The following is a 17,120-nucleotide window of genomic DNA, read 5'->3' as shown; positions in this document are numbered from 1 at the left end:
ATTTAAAATCCATGACCAGGAAAATCACAGCCCATGGGACAGGCTGGATTCTAATTCAGATCCATCTCTCATTGCGAAACGAGTGAAAGTTGGATACTAAAATCCCTCAAGCTTTCGGTAAGCCCCATGCCATACACAAATCCCACTGGAAACAACACCATGCCGATACTGAAACCAGAACAGTCACCATTTTCATGCTGTTCCCTCATTTAAAAATGTCTGGTGGGTTAAAACCTTGTTAAAGGTCTAATAAATTGTTCTTTTTGAGTTAATTTCTGTGTATAGAGTACATCTGGAGCAGAGCTCTTGGAGCAGCATGTTTAGATTCACCTCTAGATGAAGATGCATTCACCCATGCATCACTGAAAATGGACATTGCACACACCAGTTACTATGTGCTTTGCCTTTATCTCTGACCAATTGTCTTAACTGACCTGAGTTGAAGTACTTACTTGTTTTCCTTGGAGCCCTTGAGGACCTCTTGGACCCACTGGACCCTATTGAAACACAACTTGTTACACACTAGAAAACCCCTTCCCCCAGTAACATTCATACTACAAAGACAGCAAAATGGCCTGATAGTGACCTCCAAGATAACATTTCTATGGTTGAGCCCTCTGAAAGGCTTTTATTCAGGAGACTGATGTTCTGAAATACAAAAGTACATAGAATGGAAATCTTCAGACTCAAAAAGCCACACTGGCGTAAATTCAGAGGCAGCTGAAAATACAGCTTGCTCACTTTCTAGAACCTCACACTCTCTGGAATCAGTAAGAATAAAAAAAAAAAAAAAAAAAAAAAAAGTAGTAACAGAACAGAATTGGAGGAACTAGTCTCCCTTGAAGGGAATTTCATTACTCAGACTAATCTCATAATGGAATCAATGACAAAATAAATTCACGCTGCTATTCTCAGCTATGAAGAGTAACAACCAGGAATGGAAGGATGTATTTTCACGAATCATACAAACCACCAAAACAGCTTCCGAACGGTTGTGGTTTGTTACAGAAAACTCACGATTTCCCCTTAAAAAGTTTCATGGAATTTTTAGAAAAAAATCTTGTGCTTAATTGTAACTTGTAACATGAAGTAAACATAATCTTGTCTGAAAGTAATTCTCTTGCAATAAAAAAATATCTACAGCAGACAATAACTTCCATTTTGACAGAGGCTCAAGATTTATGTTTTTTACACACAATTCATTAATTTTTATAAAGCCAATGTAGAAGAGTTAGTAATAGACCATTTAAAAATTCTAATCATTAAAAACAAAACCAAAAAAAAATAATGGTTCATCTGAATGTCTCTCAGTTACTCAGTTTACAAGGAAAAGAAAAAAAGGATATCAAAGAACCAATCCAAAGACAGTGAGTGCCAACTGACTTTAGTAGACTTTGTGTAAGTCCTTAGATATTGAAAAATACCTTAAAATAGATATCAATATTAAAACCAATCCTATTTGAGAATGACAAAAAAAAAAAAGAGGCAGTACAAGAGATACAATGTCTCGAGACAAATTAAGTGAAGGATTAAGCAAAACAATGGAGGGCAACAAATATGTAGGACAGACTTGGGGAACAAATTGTATGTACGCATAGCACATTCACTGAAGAGAGACATTCATAAAAAAAGAAAGTTTTTTTAAGAAATCACTTCAAAACTTAAAGCACAACATCAGATTTTAGAACCTTTCAAACAATTGAAATTGAGTTAGAAGGTTACTAGTGAGGACTTGGAGGGATAAGATTCAGGTAAGCAAACTCATGAACAATCACTAAAGAATGGTTTCCTTAAGAATGAATGTTAAAAATAACAGCAAAGAGGGTAGCAGTATTTTCAATATTTCACAATGGGATAAATACACGTAGCGAAGAGAGATAATATTCAAAACCAACCCCAGGAGTTCTAGCAAAACCAGCTTAGGGTGGTGAAACAGCTTTCACAGGTGGTGAAAAATTCCAGTGTTACCATTAAGTCCACAGTCTACTAAAAGTAAAGGGCACTATCTAAACAGTGAGAGATGCCAATGATAAAACTGGACCCACTGGAGAAATAGAATGTCTGCCTTAAAGTAATGAAGCACAGCTTCCTGTTAACAGCTGGTTTCAGAAATAATTTTTTTACATATACTACCAAAAATAAATATCTTTGATGTTACAATGTGAAAAGGAGCCTTCAAAGTTAACTATTTGCTTATTCTACTATGCATTATACCTGATGCTTGTCAGATACTTTTCAGTGACACAAAATAAGAGAAAATTGGGAGATTTTTTTTTTTCCCTATACCTTACTGTTAGTAGCTGCTATATTTAGAAGGAGGGAAAGAAGACAAGAAGTCTAGAGGGGGAAAAAAGCAGCTTTCACTTTAACAGAAGAATATTTTTTTCCATTTTTTCCATATACCATGGAAAACTGCACTAGAACATACTGTACATCCAGGTTCTAGAGGCATAGGAAGTTAATTAAGAGGGTTTTTGCACATGCACTCCACTTCCACCCCATTCTACAGTACAGGGCTAATCTGGTCTTACCACTGCACCAGGCATCAGTCCCATCTGACTACCAAGTCCAGATTTCTCATCCAGTCCTGCCATCTGAGCTGAAAACGGCTGAAAAAAATAAGATGGGTGATTTCAGCTGTCAGTCATTTTGATGGTTCATAAAGCAAAAATCCATGCAAGAGAATCTTTACATTGGCTTTGCAGCACTAAGAACTAAATTATTGTTTTAATCATTAAAATAAAAGTTGCCTTTCCTGTAAATTTGACGTGGTTTAAGGCATCATAGACCAGTTCGATGCATCATATTGTCTGATTATTATTCTGATTCTACTCCCACTTGAATGTTAAACAAATGAGAAAATTACCTAAAAAGAGGAAAGCCTCCCGTGAAATTAATTAGATTTTTCACCACCTTCAAATTTAAGTCACACCTTAACTTCACCTACTTCATGTCTTCTAAGCCTTTCTTTTGTTTTTACTTTCTGTGCTTCAAGTTCAGAAATATCTTAAGGTAAATGGAAACGTAGCTGATTTTATGATTTCAAATTAGAATTTTTCAGTGCGTTGCCCTTATACAGCAAAGCTGAAGGCCACTGCTGTTCATGCCAATTCAGAGAGACAAATCAGTTAGAGGGAAAACCTTCAGTGCTCTCTTTCTTCTGCAAGCACATAGTTGAAATCAACAGGTTTATTTTGCTTCATTCAGAGCCAGATACTCACTCACAGCAGTGAGCGACAGCACAGATGTGCATTCAAGTCTTCTAAGATTTATAGTGTGTTCCTCATTAGATTGGTACCCAAACACATTTGGGGAGTTGTGCAGAACACCTTGTCTGTATCTATGGCTAGTTAGCACTGCTTTTCACAAATATCTTACTTAATCTTCTCAGTGTTAGTCTGAACAATTCCAGCAAGAAGTATACTTAAACACAATTTAATTTGTCTCATTACTTATTCTGTTATTTATAATTCATCTTACTTTTTCTTTTCTGTATTCCCAATTTGGTACAACCCTGTACTATTGCCCGAATCCCTTGGGTTTAAGTCAGGAGGAAGGAATGGAACCCTACTGAGGGTTTTGGATTTGGACACGTTGGTTTTTCTGGAGGATAAAACCCCCTGTGAAAGGTGTGTCCTTTCCAAGGTTTCTCACATTCAAACTGTCCCAATTTTTGGCAGAACTTGCACTGCTGCTATCTGCTGTCCCTCATGAGTAGAAGACAGGATCAGTGGGCACAGCGTTCCACATTCACTGAAGCAAATAGAAATTACTTGTTGTATGATGTGGATCTGGCCCAACACTCACTTTCTACTAAAGCAAGCGTAAAACTTACCCTGCTTAGTCCATCTGGTCCTGGGTGGGTAGGATGCCCTGGAGGACCAGGGTCACCAGGCTGGCCAGGGATACCAGGTTCACCATCAATCCCCTGAGGACCACGAGGACCCTAGAAATAAAATCAGAAATGCCAACAGTGTGCAAAGGTATTCATTAAAATAATTGTAACTAGCAAACAACTGCCTCGTTTCTGATAAATCCGTATTTCTACGGAAAGATCTTCAAACAAACAACATTCCTCAGGACCTGTTCCTACCTTCAGATCACAAGCACTGGCTAAAATTAGTCACAAATCCAACATGCACGTAAACTGCAGTAATTTCTCTCACGGGTTTGGGGTTTTTTTTAGAAACTCAGGCTTCCTATCATTCCATACTAGAGTATACTATTCCTGAAAAACTATTTGGCTTTGCACACAATATAGAATATCACAAAATAATTTCTAAAATACATCTAGCTCAGATTAGTTTACATATGTACACGTGCTTAGGAAATTCCAAGATAAGGATGGATTTTTACAGCCTCCTGACATCATGAATGGTTTAGCCAGCTCACACTACTGCTGAATTCTCAACACAGTTACACTGCCAAAAATGCAGAGTAAGTCCTCTGGTGTCAATGTTTTCTCTAGCTAGTATTTGTGGAATAGGCTAGGAGGCCGTCCCATTGCTCCCATTTTGATCACCCACTTTTGATTCCTAAACTGCATTCAGCTTATCTTCTGCCAGAACTAAAATTATATACTAACTCAGCTAATAAAACATTAGTAGAAGCAAATCAGTAGCAACAGAGCCAATAAAGATACACTTCAACCATAAATACAGACTCTAAAGTGCTTATCATTACTGCTCCCTTCATTAGAATAAAATGCTTGACTATGCCAAGGAAAAATTTTATACTGTATAATGAGCTCTTCTATTTTAAGGATCCTTAAACACAAAACTTTGGAAACGTGGCTCAGTGAGCATCCTTACAAACACTATTATAATCAGACAGATTGCTTGTATTTCCATGAGATGAGGACTCTGTCTCCTTGCAGTCCATGACACATTTCAATGCAATTTATGTCTGAACTAGTATAATTTGTACTAGTATGTTTCAGATGTTAAAGAAAATGCATTCCCTTGGGAAAGGGCTACACTGGGATAGCATCGAAAATAGGATTCCTGGAAACTCCCAGGGAAGGAGTCAGTTCTCTTAGCTCTCATTCTATCTTTATGGTCTGAAACTCCTATAAGTCTAGCAATCAGGGGAAAATCTCTTTCTTATCAGACAGACAGCTACACACACACCCCCCATGCTCACAGAATGAGTTGTGAATAGATGGTGTTCCGAAACAAATTAGAGATTTGTGCATGTTGGATGGAAACAAAAGGTTCTAGAATAAAACTTTATTCTTTAATATTTCTACTATGAACAGAAGTACACACTACTGGCAAATGTAATGGACAAAGAAGGAAAATAATGGGTTATCTTCTTTCATTTGTTTGCAAAATAAAAAGAAAACAGAGCTAAGAATTAGAGAAAAAATACAGTAGCCTATAAAAAATTAAGCAAGCTTCTATACAACTACTGCGTCTAAACCAAGACACCTTAACAAAATACGACATAGAAAAATATTTTCTCATTTCTTTTTACAACAGGACCCAGTTTTTAGTCACCAAAAATCAACCTGCTTAAAGAGAAACACTGCAAACCCACACCTTAAAACCTGAAAAGTCCCTGAAAAGCATGTTTGCATTTGTAGGTGGCAACTAACCAACGGTGTATAACCAATATTTGGGTTTTTTAAAATAAAATATTGATTGTATTTCTATTTATTTCATTTTTAATTTATTTTATTAATATTTAATATCTAATATTTACATTAAATCTTTTTATATTTTTTTACATTATATTAATTTATATTTATATATATTAAAAAAAAAAAAAAAGAGTTCTTTCATTTTCTTTCACCTGTGCACAAGGTCAGTGAGGTTTTAAAAAAAAAAGGAGAAAAATTCTCCCATAGGCCACGAGGTGGCACCGTTTAAACACACAATTTACTCAGTCTGGCCCAACGCTGCTGCTGTGCAGGAAACATTTTTTGCCTGTAATGGAATAAAAGGAAATGCAGATCATAGCAGAACACTCTCAAACTACTATTTTAACTGCTACTGCAATTATAATTGAGCGTAAATCCATACTGAAACAAAACACATCAATGGTTCTGAGGAGCTCGAGCTTATTTCCTGACTTCAAAGGCCATTTGTAAACACCTAAAATTTTACCATGGCCCAAAACTCTCCCTCCCTAGCTGCATTTTGAAAACGCAAACATTCTATTCCCTAACTGTTTTTCTCATTGTTACACTAACAAAGAATCTGAAGTAAAAAAAAATATGCTAATACTCCTGAATTCATTTTATGTCTAAGAGCTTTTGTAAAAAAGGCAGAGATTCATAGCAAGGTTGAGTTCCTTCTGCTCACTATTCAGTAAGAGTCCATTTAAAGCACAAAAAATTATAAAAAAAAAAATGCAAAGAAACAAATAAATGGCTTGGAAATATGCATAGTGGTTCTGTAATATCACCTGTAATATCAGTAACATATTTACCCAGATTAATTTTAGAAAGGGTTCCTGGTACGATGTTACCTGCTTCATGAGGTACTTTAAACAAACTGCAAATGATGTGTAGAGAGGTTTTGATAATATAAAATTCAAGTATGAGCTAACATTTTCTTTACACAAGCATAAATTTAAAAATCCTGCATTAGCACTCCTTCTGTATCTAAAAGCAGCGCTCTTTGGTCTCAGACCTCCGCTCTGACATACACACAGCTCACCAGAACCTTTGACATAACATGTTCAAAGGAGCTGACTAGTTCCTAATCCCTCAATAGTCCCTGAAAGCAGCATAATAACCTGTGTCAAAGCAACTCAACACTATTTACAGCCTTTTTGTATTTCATGTGATTCGAGCCACCACTCCGTAGACATACACGGGATGCCTGGCACAGAATCAGAAATTACGTAGCATCTCATTGCTAACACTGCACATTGGGAAAGCACTTCAGACATCTCCATAAACACAGTCAAGATTCCTCTGTGCACCACAAGATTTCACAATTACTCCCAGAATTCTTTTCAGCATCCTGATACTCATTCATCAGGCCAACATCTTATGGTGATCTAGAGAGCAGCAGTGGCTTGGCATTCATCTCAAAGAGGCTACACAATTACTCCACTGCTTTAGAAGTGTCATTACCATCTACGGACAACAGGCACATGCTGGGGGAACAGTACAAAGGAGTCTGTTTTAGGCCTATGCCTAAAGTCAGTATTGGCTTGCTCTCTCCTGAGGGATGAGAAAATATCCACAGAATAGAAACTGCAATGATACAACTCTTTAAAATCTGTTTTTTTGCAGCTTCTGCTCTTTGACCTAGCTTTTTCAACCAGAACGTGTCATCTTTGGTATTTTCAGCACTCCCTTTTGGCCTTTCTGTGGTTCTCCACATACAGACACTGAAATTCCCTTATGAAGTTTTTATTTCCACTAAACGATCGTGATTATATTATTCACCAGCATACCAACATATGTAGTCACATATTAACTCCTGCTAATGTCCTGAGCTTTGCCTTTTCTGAAATACCCTGAGACACACAGCTCACACTGTTTCTGATGTACAGCAGTAAGCAGCAAAAAGTCAGTGAGTTCTTAAACAGGCAAACATGATGTTCTAGTTTTGTTCTCTTTTTTTTTCTCTTTTTTTTTCTTTTTTTTTTCTTTTTTTTTCTTTTTTTTTTTTTAATACTGAAGAAAGCTGTACTCTCAGACACTACTTTGGGAAAGTTTGTTAAAGAAGTTGGCTTTTAGTGGAAACACTGCTAAGCCTCTGTCAATTATCTTTAAACATTCAGGTTTCAGTCCATCCAGAAATTGGTGAGATATAAACATTTTTCTGTTTGTCACCTGATTCTTGGAAAATATGTGGAAAGTTCTGGTAACTCTAGGAGACACGGAGACAGTTTAAAGCCATCTAACCTTTTGAGGTTAGTCCAGTACTTGATTTCTGAGATGCTTAATAACTTACAGGTCTTCCCTTTGGTCCTCGTTCTCCTCGTGGTCCTTGTGAGCCTGGAGGTCCCTGAAAGAAAGATTCGAAATATTAAGTATCTTTTAAACTAGATAACTATTAATAAATCTCTGAAAGCATAAAATTTAATGCTTATCTGAAAATTAATTTGTGGGTTGTTTTTTTTTTCCATATCATCATAAAGAAAATAGCTACAATAACCAAGTATTCAATATTTCCTCTCAACTGTACATTGCCTGAAGGGAGTAGAACCAGGATGCAGGGATCTACAAAATGGTTTCATCTCTTGTGTGCTCCACAGGTTAATTTAGCAAAGTTTTTTCTGACTGCTGGAGGCTCTTAATGCCCAGATGTACAGGTTTGAGACACTCTTCCTGCTAGTCCAGAACTGCTCTCTGCTTAGCCACAGACAGGGAGCAATACTGAACCTCCTTCTACTCCTGTTACAAAAGCATTCCCTAGGATCAACCCCGCAAAAAGGTCCTCAGACATGCACTCTCTACAAAGCACACATCCATTCACTTAGGGCATGGGCTGACCTGAGATTAGCAAAAAAAATCCCATCATCATGTTGCCTCCTCAAATCCAGCAGATCTACAGACAATACCCCCTATAGGCATAGAAGAGTTCTCCTTCACATCATCCTCACAATAAAAACAGAAATGGCAGAAAGTGGGAAAAGACACAGAAAGAGAAGATCAAAAAATACTTACAGCTGGTCCGGGGCGGCCTCGTATTCCTGAAACCTGAAGAAAGCAATAGAAATTAAAGTTACCATACAACATTACGGCTGTATTTGTCATGGTTACCCAACAGAAAATCAGTTTTTGAAAAGTAAATAGCAAGAGAGAAAACTAAAGTACCAGGCAAGTTGTAAGGCCATTTGGGAACAAAATAAATATATAAATTCCACGGATTATTTCTTTCCAGTTTGGAGTCATCTTATAAACAATATGAGCAAAATCTTGGAAATAATATTGTTATTCTAAAAAATTATTAAATAAGTAAGTGAAATACAGTGATTTAGTCTCAACTTATCTATTTTTTAGATTTGTCTTTATGCTAGAAAGGGATAATAAAGATAGAAAGTGACAATTTATCTCACCCATTTTATCACGTGTGTCTACACTTTCCAAATACTAATGTACCATTACACTTCCACAAAATTCTAACTATAAAAATAAAGATTATGACAGATTTACCTCAGTAAGATTCTTTTTCAAAATGCAATCGACAGGAATTTTTAATGTTACATATGTGAAACAGCATAATTAATTCCATTCCTTTCACTCCTAGGCTGTACATTTTTGTTGTGTTTCCTTTATTCTATGACCATTCTGCTTCAAAGCTCTAAAATGTACACTTCTAGGGTGTGCTGATAAATGAAGAAAAATATGGACTTACAGGTGGCACTATTCCAGGTTCTCCTTTTTGTCCCTGTAGGAAAAAAGATACAAAAACATCAGATGGCAGAAAACAAGTGAAAGTACAGTTAACAGCACCAATTTCACCAATGCCATCCCTGTGACCGTTGCAAATGATAAAACCTCTAAGGATACAACTGAGACTAAATTAATGTACCAGCAATAGCTAATCCATACTATTTTTAATGACTACAGACACTGATTAAATGAAGGCTATAAATTAACAGACTCTCTAACTGCGTAACAAACTGGCTGAGAGTCAAACTAAAAAATTACCATGATATAAAGTACTAGAAAACATGTTGTAGTTCTGTTATTGGATTATTTGATTCACATGACATGTAGAGCCCGGAGCAGCATTCACATTCCATTTCTTCAAGGTACTAAATTAAATTCATTTAATTAAATCTATGGATATAAAAAACCCGTATGTCCATCTGTAGCATAGGGACAGAATACAAAATGGTATCTCACAGCTCCAGAGTGAAGGACACAGCATTTGCCAGTTGTCTTTTCTTTGAGTGGAATTTCTTGACAATGATTACATGTTTCATAAAATAACAGGGTTTATTGATGGTAACCATTTTATTAAGGAAAAAAAAAAAAAGATGACTTTGTAAAGATAAAAAATATCCTGCCTTGTTTATCAAGTAATAATAAGATGGTTACTGTCCATTTACTTCCATAAACTACCTCTGCATAGACAGCTATTCAGTTTATTTGGTGTATATACTTGATCACCTAAAAATTATTTACATTATTTCTTGTAGCTGCTTACTATCTTAAAAGCTCATTTATCAGAATGTATTTTAATTTCTTCTGCAAGAATAGACCTTCTCTTTGTTTAATTGCATACTATGAGAGATACTGCCCACAGAACCGCAGCTCTGTGCAAGAAGGCATCATCCCAGGGCTACCTACTGCACTCTGGACAGCTAAGTCTCAGCAAAAAAACAAGCTGCGAATTTTAATAATCTGGCTTCCAATGACCTAGTGGTCCCTTCCCTCATTTTGTACCACTGCTAGAGATGAAAAAACCAAACGACCCAAATGAATTCCTTTGATGTAGACAGCAGGGATTTTCACCCAGGGGGATTCTCTATATTAAGACCAGGATTTTTCCATGCATCCCAGCATTTTTTCCATGCGGACTGCAATCTCCCTAGCTACTGAGAAAGGCCAAGAGGAAAGAATTAAGTGTTTTTAACAGAGATTATATTTAATTTCTGTGAAACACTTCAAGAAGTTGTAAGGGATTCTTTTAACAGTTACAATACATTAAAAAAAAAAAAAAAAAAAAGGAAAGGAAAGGAAATCTTACCTTTCTTCCTCTACCTATTAAAAAGAACAAAAGAAGAAAAGAGAGAAAATTAATGTTTTTACTCTGAGAGATAGGACACAGTAAGAGTTGAGAGAAACTGTTGCAGCTAGAGCCATCCCTGATGCTGGATGCACAGAAGATGGTGTATCGCCTCCAGGGAGCTGAGGAAGTTCCCAGGGACATGCATACTCCCTTGTTCGGGTGTGAGGAATCAGAATGGTTTCCAGAATGTCCCCTGATTCTCAGCCTTTGTCATTATTGCACAGAAAAAGAAAAAGCACTTTAGGAAAGTAGAATATATTGTGGGGAATTGTCAGAAGCTGGCCTAATGACTGACAGTGAAGTCAAAGGAAGCTTTATTACTGACTTCAATACAAGCGATGTTGATGGATCCACAACATATTACATGATGTTTTTCAAAAGATAGAGCTGACTGAGGGATTTTTGACCTTTTCTTGTTTGAAAAGCACCTGCAATATCATGTGTCTGTATTCAGAGCCATACAGCCACACTCAAATCCACAAAAAATCCTTCAGAGGAATATTTTATTAATACCTTGAAAAACAGTAAGGAATTCTGGAATGTATCCATACTGCTTTTATATTTGCTGGGTGTACCTTGTTGGCGTTGGCCTAGTGCCTCCCAAAACACAGCAGGATGCACCATCTATTTATTGAAGCTTTCCACATCTTGTTCCTTTGCTCAGTTACACAAGTCCCTACTGCATGTTCTTTATCATTACTTTGCTAAGCTAATCAACAGTAATTATATCTCCTGAAGAAACTGCATTAATTATTATATACAGAATGTAGTTCAAATTCCTCAATGCACAGTACTAATGAGCATCAATTGCAAAGTTAAGATATTTTCTTTTAGGAAAGAGGGGGGATTGCTTCATCCAAGTCTCTCCAGGAAGAAGAAATGGACTGGAAAAGACATAATATTTAAGGTATATAACATTTAAGGTATATAACAGAGTATGCAAATAGGGAGTTTAATAATGCTAATGTTTTTCTTGTGTCTCACAAAAGGATCACATGTCCATATCTTCACTTTGGAGAAACACTTTACACTGTTTATGTTTTGCTGTTTACATATAATGCTTACGTTTATTCATCTATTGGAGGAGACTCAAATTGAGCATTTTATTAAAGCATGCCCTTATTTTATTATCTACATTTATATAATAAATATATATTTATCTTCATATGTTTACTATACATATTTATCTTAATATATTTATCTTTCAGTTCCAGATGAACCCCTACAAGAAGCCAGAACTGAACTCCCTCGAAATAGCAAGATGGAATTCAGATCCACCTTTTAGTTACTAATCCATTTTGGTTTATAGCAGATTCATAGTCAGAAGAAAACAGTTTCAAGAGCCAGCTCAGGTGCAACCCAAGATGGAAGATAACTGGCAAGTATCTACTATTTTCAGATTTCAACTTTCACCACAGAAATACTATTAGAAATGTCAACATCATGAGGTTCCTAGTTTTTTGGGCTGTCTCTCATTTCAAAGAAGCAAAGTGCAAAGCAATCTTACCAATGGTGGTGTCAAAATCACGTGTTGTATGGGGACATACAGGACAGCACTCTCCTGGGGGCACCTGCGGGTTCTCACACTCCAGCACATCTTGACACTGGATTTCATCGCAAAGAATAGCTCCGTTGTCACAGACACAAATCTGGCACGGTGAGGGCTTCCAAATATCCCTGTTCAGGTACATCTGGCCATTTTGAGTGCAGGCTATTTCTTCAACGTCTTCTCCTGGAGTAGAAAAGAGAATATACAACACATTTTTCCAACCATGAAACCAAAGGAGGAGTAGGTCTGGGCAAGGAAAGAGCACATCTGGAGATGAGAAACAGCATTACACACACAAAGAAAACAGTCCACCAGCACAGCTGAAGCTGCTATTAAGGACTTTTAAATATCAGTCATCTAAAATGTTTTTCTTATTTTACCTTCTTATTTCCTGATCAGAAAGAAGTAAATCAGAGTCATCACAGAGTGCACAAAGATGTCATTGTGCTCAGTGGGTACTAACTGCATCGAGGAACTCCTGCCATGCGCCTGCTCTTTGCTGTGCAGACGCCTGACTGGGGATAAGGACCCGAGAGACATCTGCACAAAAGGGAATAAACTACCTGTTCTCAGCTGAAGGCAGCTTACACAGCCAGACTTACGACAACGTTTGAACAGACATGACAGTGTCTGTTGAAAAGAAAACCCCTCATATATTGGCGTCTTGGTGTAAGGTAATACCAACACAGAGAATCAAATCTTCCAAACAGGACAGTCACTGTCCAGGGGCAATAGCAGTCTCCATTGCAAGGGTACTTGCATCAGTGTCTCCAGCTGAGTGAAGAGAGGCTCCTCAAACTACTTATTTTGCTCAATTTTTATAAACCAGCTGGTCATGGCCCTACATGATAACCCCAGCACATGCATGAAGTATTGCTATGGATATATATTAACTACATACAAAATACCTCTTAAATATTTCAACTATATATGAAAGACTATCCTATGTTGCCATTTATATAGGAACAGCATTGACTGATTCCATGCATATATCATATATCCTTTCTATCTACATACTCACATATGTAGACAGAGATTGGTATGGAGGTCATTCTATTTTACTGACGTTGCATGTCATTTTTAACCTAATCCACTTCATCTACATGTTTACTTACTTTCTTTTCTTAATACTATCCCCTTTCTTTTTCTTGAATTCCAACTTAGAATTACTTTTTTCCTAATTACTTAGAAATCCATTCAGTATAGTTTTTGCTCTCTTCTCACCAACCAATCTGCTGTCACCAAGGAGGAAAAACAACTCTTGTTGAAATTATAAAAATTTTTTAAAATCTCCCCATTTGACTGACAGCAGCATTTAAGGGGACATAACCATCTGTTTAGGTACTGTTCTATCCATACTTAGGTTTATGCCTTTGTTTTCTTCCTACACTGTAGGCAAATACTCCAAACACCTGGATTTTTTTTTTTTAATCATGAGGTGAGTATATCTCAGTATCTTCCCCTAAAAATAAACTATGTCTGACAAAGAATTCAAAAATCAAATAAAGTGGAAACGTTTCTTTCGGTATGCAACATTTTACATTTGCAACATTTTACAAAATGCCCTATCAGAAAAAAAAAAAAACAAAAAAACAAAAAACCAAACAAAAACCAAACAAGAAAACAGCTTGTTTGCTTTGGTCCAATGAGTATTTCATGCTCTAAAGGAACAGAAGAGCCTGCAAAAGCAATGAACTGACCCCAGGCTGCCCCTAGACAATGGGTCACAGACCTGCAAACACCAAGAACCCCAATACCAAGACACCATCTGAGTCACAGGAAAGCTGTCACACACAGTCCAAAATGATTCTCCTGGCTCCTGGGATACTGCAGAGGGGATTAATCTTACCAGGGTGGGAGCTCCCTCTGACCACAGAAACCTTTCCTATCAAAAATGTCTTTGAAACTGGACAATCCAGTTACAACCATTATCTGAAAATTCCCAAACAGCCCTAATTTCTAATTGATGTAAGACTGGGAATAGGGGCAATTTTATATGTATTTATATTTTTTAAAGATAGATATATATATATATATATGACACATCCCACTTGTCATAGATCAAGGCTGTTATTTTTTAAGAAACCATGTTATTAGAGTAAAAATTAACAGTTCTAAGCACCAGGACAATTTCACTGTTCTATGCATTTCTGTCCTAAATTAAACCAGATGTAAACAGAAAAATCACTAAGTAATAAATAAGAACAGACTGGAATTTCAGCTTCATGCCTTAACTCAAGTCCAGTTACTCCATCAATGTCAAAGCTCAGAGAAATGGAGCAGATGTGCAATTAACTATTGCCTGCCATCACTAACTTTTGCAGCTTTCTAACAGAAACTGAAATCCAAATTTATGCCAGGTCAGCTCCTCTCTTCAATCAGTTTATCACACCAAACTGACAAAATGACTCGAAAGGGTGTTGCAGAAGCTCAGGAGGAAATGTTTTCAGTGTGAAGTAAAGACATCAACCAAGTGTGCTGTACAGTCCATTTATGACACTGTGAGAATTATTTTCCAAACTGTAGATCGTATTTTGGAAAGCGCTCTTCTCGCTTCTCCCTTGTGTGCATGACATAATGCACTGTCTGACATATTTAGCCTTTTCCCCCCAGATGTCTGGCATATGGTCTGTCTTCCTTAACGTATCACCCGCAGAACTTGTTGTGCTGCTCAGAAAAGCAGCAGTTCGCATAAATGAAATTTCTAAGTTACTGAGCCCAAAGTCAGCATTCTGTCATAACTTCAAATAAACCACATAGCAACTGCTTTGGCAAATCAGAACTGAGCCAGATGGTGACTAGCTTCTGCCTGGGTCCCGCTCAGCAGCTGAGAAAGAGGCACACAAAGGCGGGGGAAGAAAAGCACATACCAACTTCTGGAAGCATACTGAGAAGTCAGTTTTCCTATCAGATTGCAGATATGCTCATAATGAAAAAAAAAACAAAAACACAAAAAACACCCAAACAAAAAAACCACCCCACAATACTGCCAGAAAACACATTTTCAATTTTAAATCTTTTGATTATGTTTGGTGCTTCTAGTTTTCCCTTCTGCTGTGACTGCATTACACTGAGAGAGTAACTGAAAAGAACAGCTATTTCAAAGCCAACTCATCCCACAAGCACATTGTGACATTTTATTCTCAGGCCTGAACTGCAGGCATGTTATCCATCTACACCCAGACCGGGAAAGGCAGCAAAGGAAATTGTTCCACCATTTCCTCCCTCATTTGGAAATCTACAAGTTGTTTTTCATTACAGAGACCAAGTCACAAACTCTATGTCGCCTGTTCTTTCTGCCTCTGCAGTTACAACACAAGGTGGTGGTTCATGGCTTGAGAAGCAGCTTTGGAAATTCTCAATGTGGGAAAAGGATCTGCTAGCCATTAACCGATTCCTTTCTTCCCAACAAAAACTACAACTCTAAGTAGTATAGCACCTGAGTAAATCTACAGGGTTGCAAATCCACTCAAGTCAGTGAAAATGTGTTTCAAAGCAGCCTGAAAATACAAAACACAAGGTAGAAGAAATACCCTGTGATGCATTTAAGGACTCATTCATTCATGAGCTTGCATAAACGACCTTCGTGAAATAAGATTTGAATTAAAAGCACAGTAAGTACAATGCAATCATTTTTCTGCTATATATTGATCTGTTGGAGTATCAGTTTTGCTTTAAAGAACTATTTGATCAGAAGTCAAACTGCTATAGCTAATACAATAAATCGTCATACTCAGAGACTGTGCATCAACGGTCTGCAAGTAAAAATCACATCATGCACTGACATCCCCAGGCCCAGTTTTGTGACAACACTGAAATTGTACCAATTACAGGGGGTGGGGGGAACTCCATCCCAGCCACTAGATGGCTGTCAAAGCCCATCCGTCATCACCAGCAAGTTGTCAAAGAAGTTTCTGCATGGTAAAGGAGTGCAAGGCACACTCTCCTTTGGGCATTTTATGCTGAGCTTGTTTTCCGTTCAAGCACATTTGTCTCAAGGTTAATTCCACTCCTCAACAAGCCAACAACAGGACAAGTGTTTTAAAAGACAGCACATGAAACCATTTCAATCTTGCACCACCAGATATACATCACTTTGAAAGCAACACCTGGAAATCCAGTGCTGCTTGGTCTGCTGTTGGTCTGCTGTTTAAAATTACTCCTCACTGTTGTACTCGTATTGCTCTCATTGACTTCTAGTTCACATCCTGCACGTGAACAAGTAAAGTGAGACCTGGGCATGGAACCAGACGGAACACAAAGAAAGAAAGATGGAAAATAATAAAAACGTAAACAGTGTAAAGTGTTTCTCCAAAGTGAAGATATGGACATGTGATCCTTTTGTGAGACACAAGAAAAACATTAGCATTATTAAACTCCCTATTTGCATACTCTGTTATATACCTTAAATGTTATATACCTTAAATATTATGTCTTTTCCAGTCCATTTCTTCTTCCTGGAGAGACTTGGATGAAGCAATCCCCCCTCTTTCCTAAAAGAAAATATCTTAACTTTGCAATTGATGCTCATTAGTACTGTGCATTGAGGAATTTGAACTACATTCTGTATATAATAATTAATGCAGTTTCTTCAGGAGATATAATTACTGTTGATTAGCTTAGCAAAGTAATGATAAAGAACATGCAGTAGGGACTTGTGTAATTGAGCAAAGGAACAAGATGTGGAAAGCTTCAATAAATAGATGGTGCATCCTGCTGTGTTTTGGGAGGCACTAGGCCAACGCCAACAAGGTACACCCAGCAAATATAAAAGCAGTATGGATACATTCCAGAATTCCTTACTGTTTTTCAAGGTATTAATAAAATATTCCTCTGAAGGATTTTTTGTGGATTTGAGTGTGGCTGTA

The 17,120-nt window shown here is 37.1% G+C and overlaps 1 protein-coding gene across 2 annotated transcripts in view; it reads right to left on the bottom strand.

Annotated features, from left to right (window-relative positions):
* COL5A2 (collagen type V alpha 2 chain) overlaps positions 1-17,120 on the bottom strand; it is a 114,079-nt gene that overhangs the window by 42,502 nt on the left and 54,457 nt on the right. For both annotated transcript variants that reach the window (XM_026852575.1, XM_026852576.1), the window contains exons 2-9: positions 12,211-12,435; positions 10,662-10,675; positions 9,321-9,353; positions 8,630-8,662; positions 7,914-7,967; positions 3,836-3,946; positions 2,532-2,609; positions 453-497 (exon numbers count right to left, since the gene is read on the bottom strand). In XM_026852575.1, coding sequence (XP_026708376.1) covers positions 453-497; positions 2,532-2,609; positions 3,836-3,946; positions 7,914-7,967; positions 8,630-8,662; positions 9,321-9,353; positions 10,662-10,675; positions 12,211-12,435 — 593 coding nt within the window. The remainder of the gene's footprint in view (positions 1-452; positions 498-2,531; positions 2,610-3,835; positions 3,947-7,913; positions 7,968-8,629; positions 8,663-9,320; positions 9,354-10,661; positions 10,676-12,210; positions 12,436-17,120) is intronic.

The sequence above is a fragment of the Athene cunicularia genome (assembly GCF_003259725.1).
Source record: "Athene cunicularia isolate RWA chromosome 7 unlocalized genomic scaffold, athCun1 chr7_part1, whole genome shotgun sequence".
Lineage (NCBI taxonomy): Eukaryota > Metazoa > Chordata > Aves > Strigiformes > Strigidae > Athene > Athene cunicularia.
The sequence above is the reverse complement of the archived record's forward strand: the minus strand, read 5'-3'. Positions and strand labels throughout refer to the sequence as shown.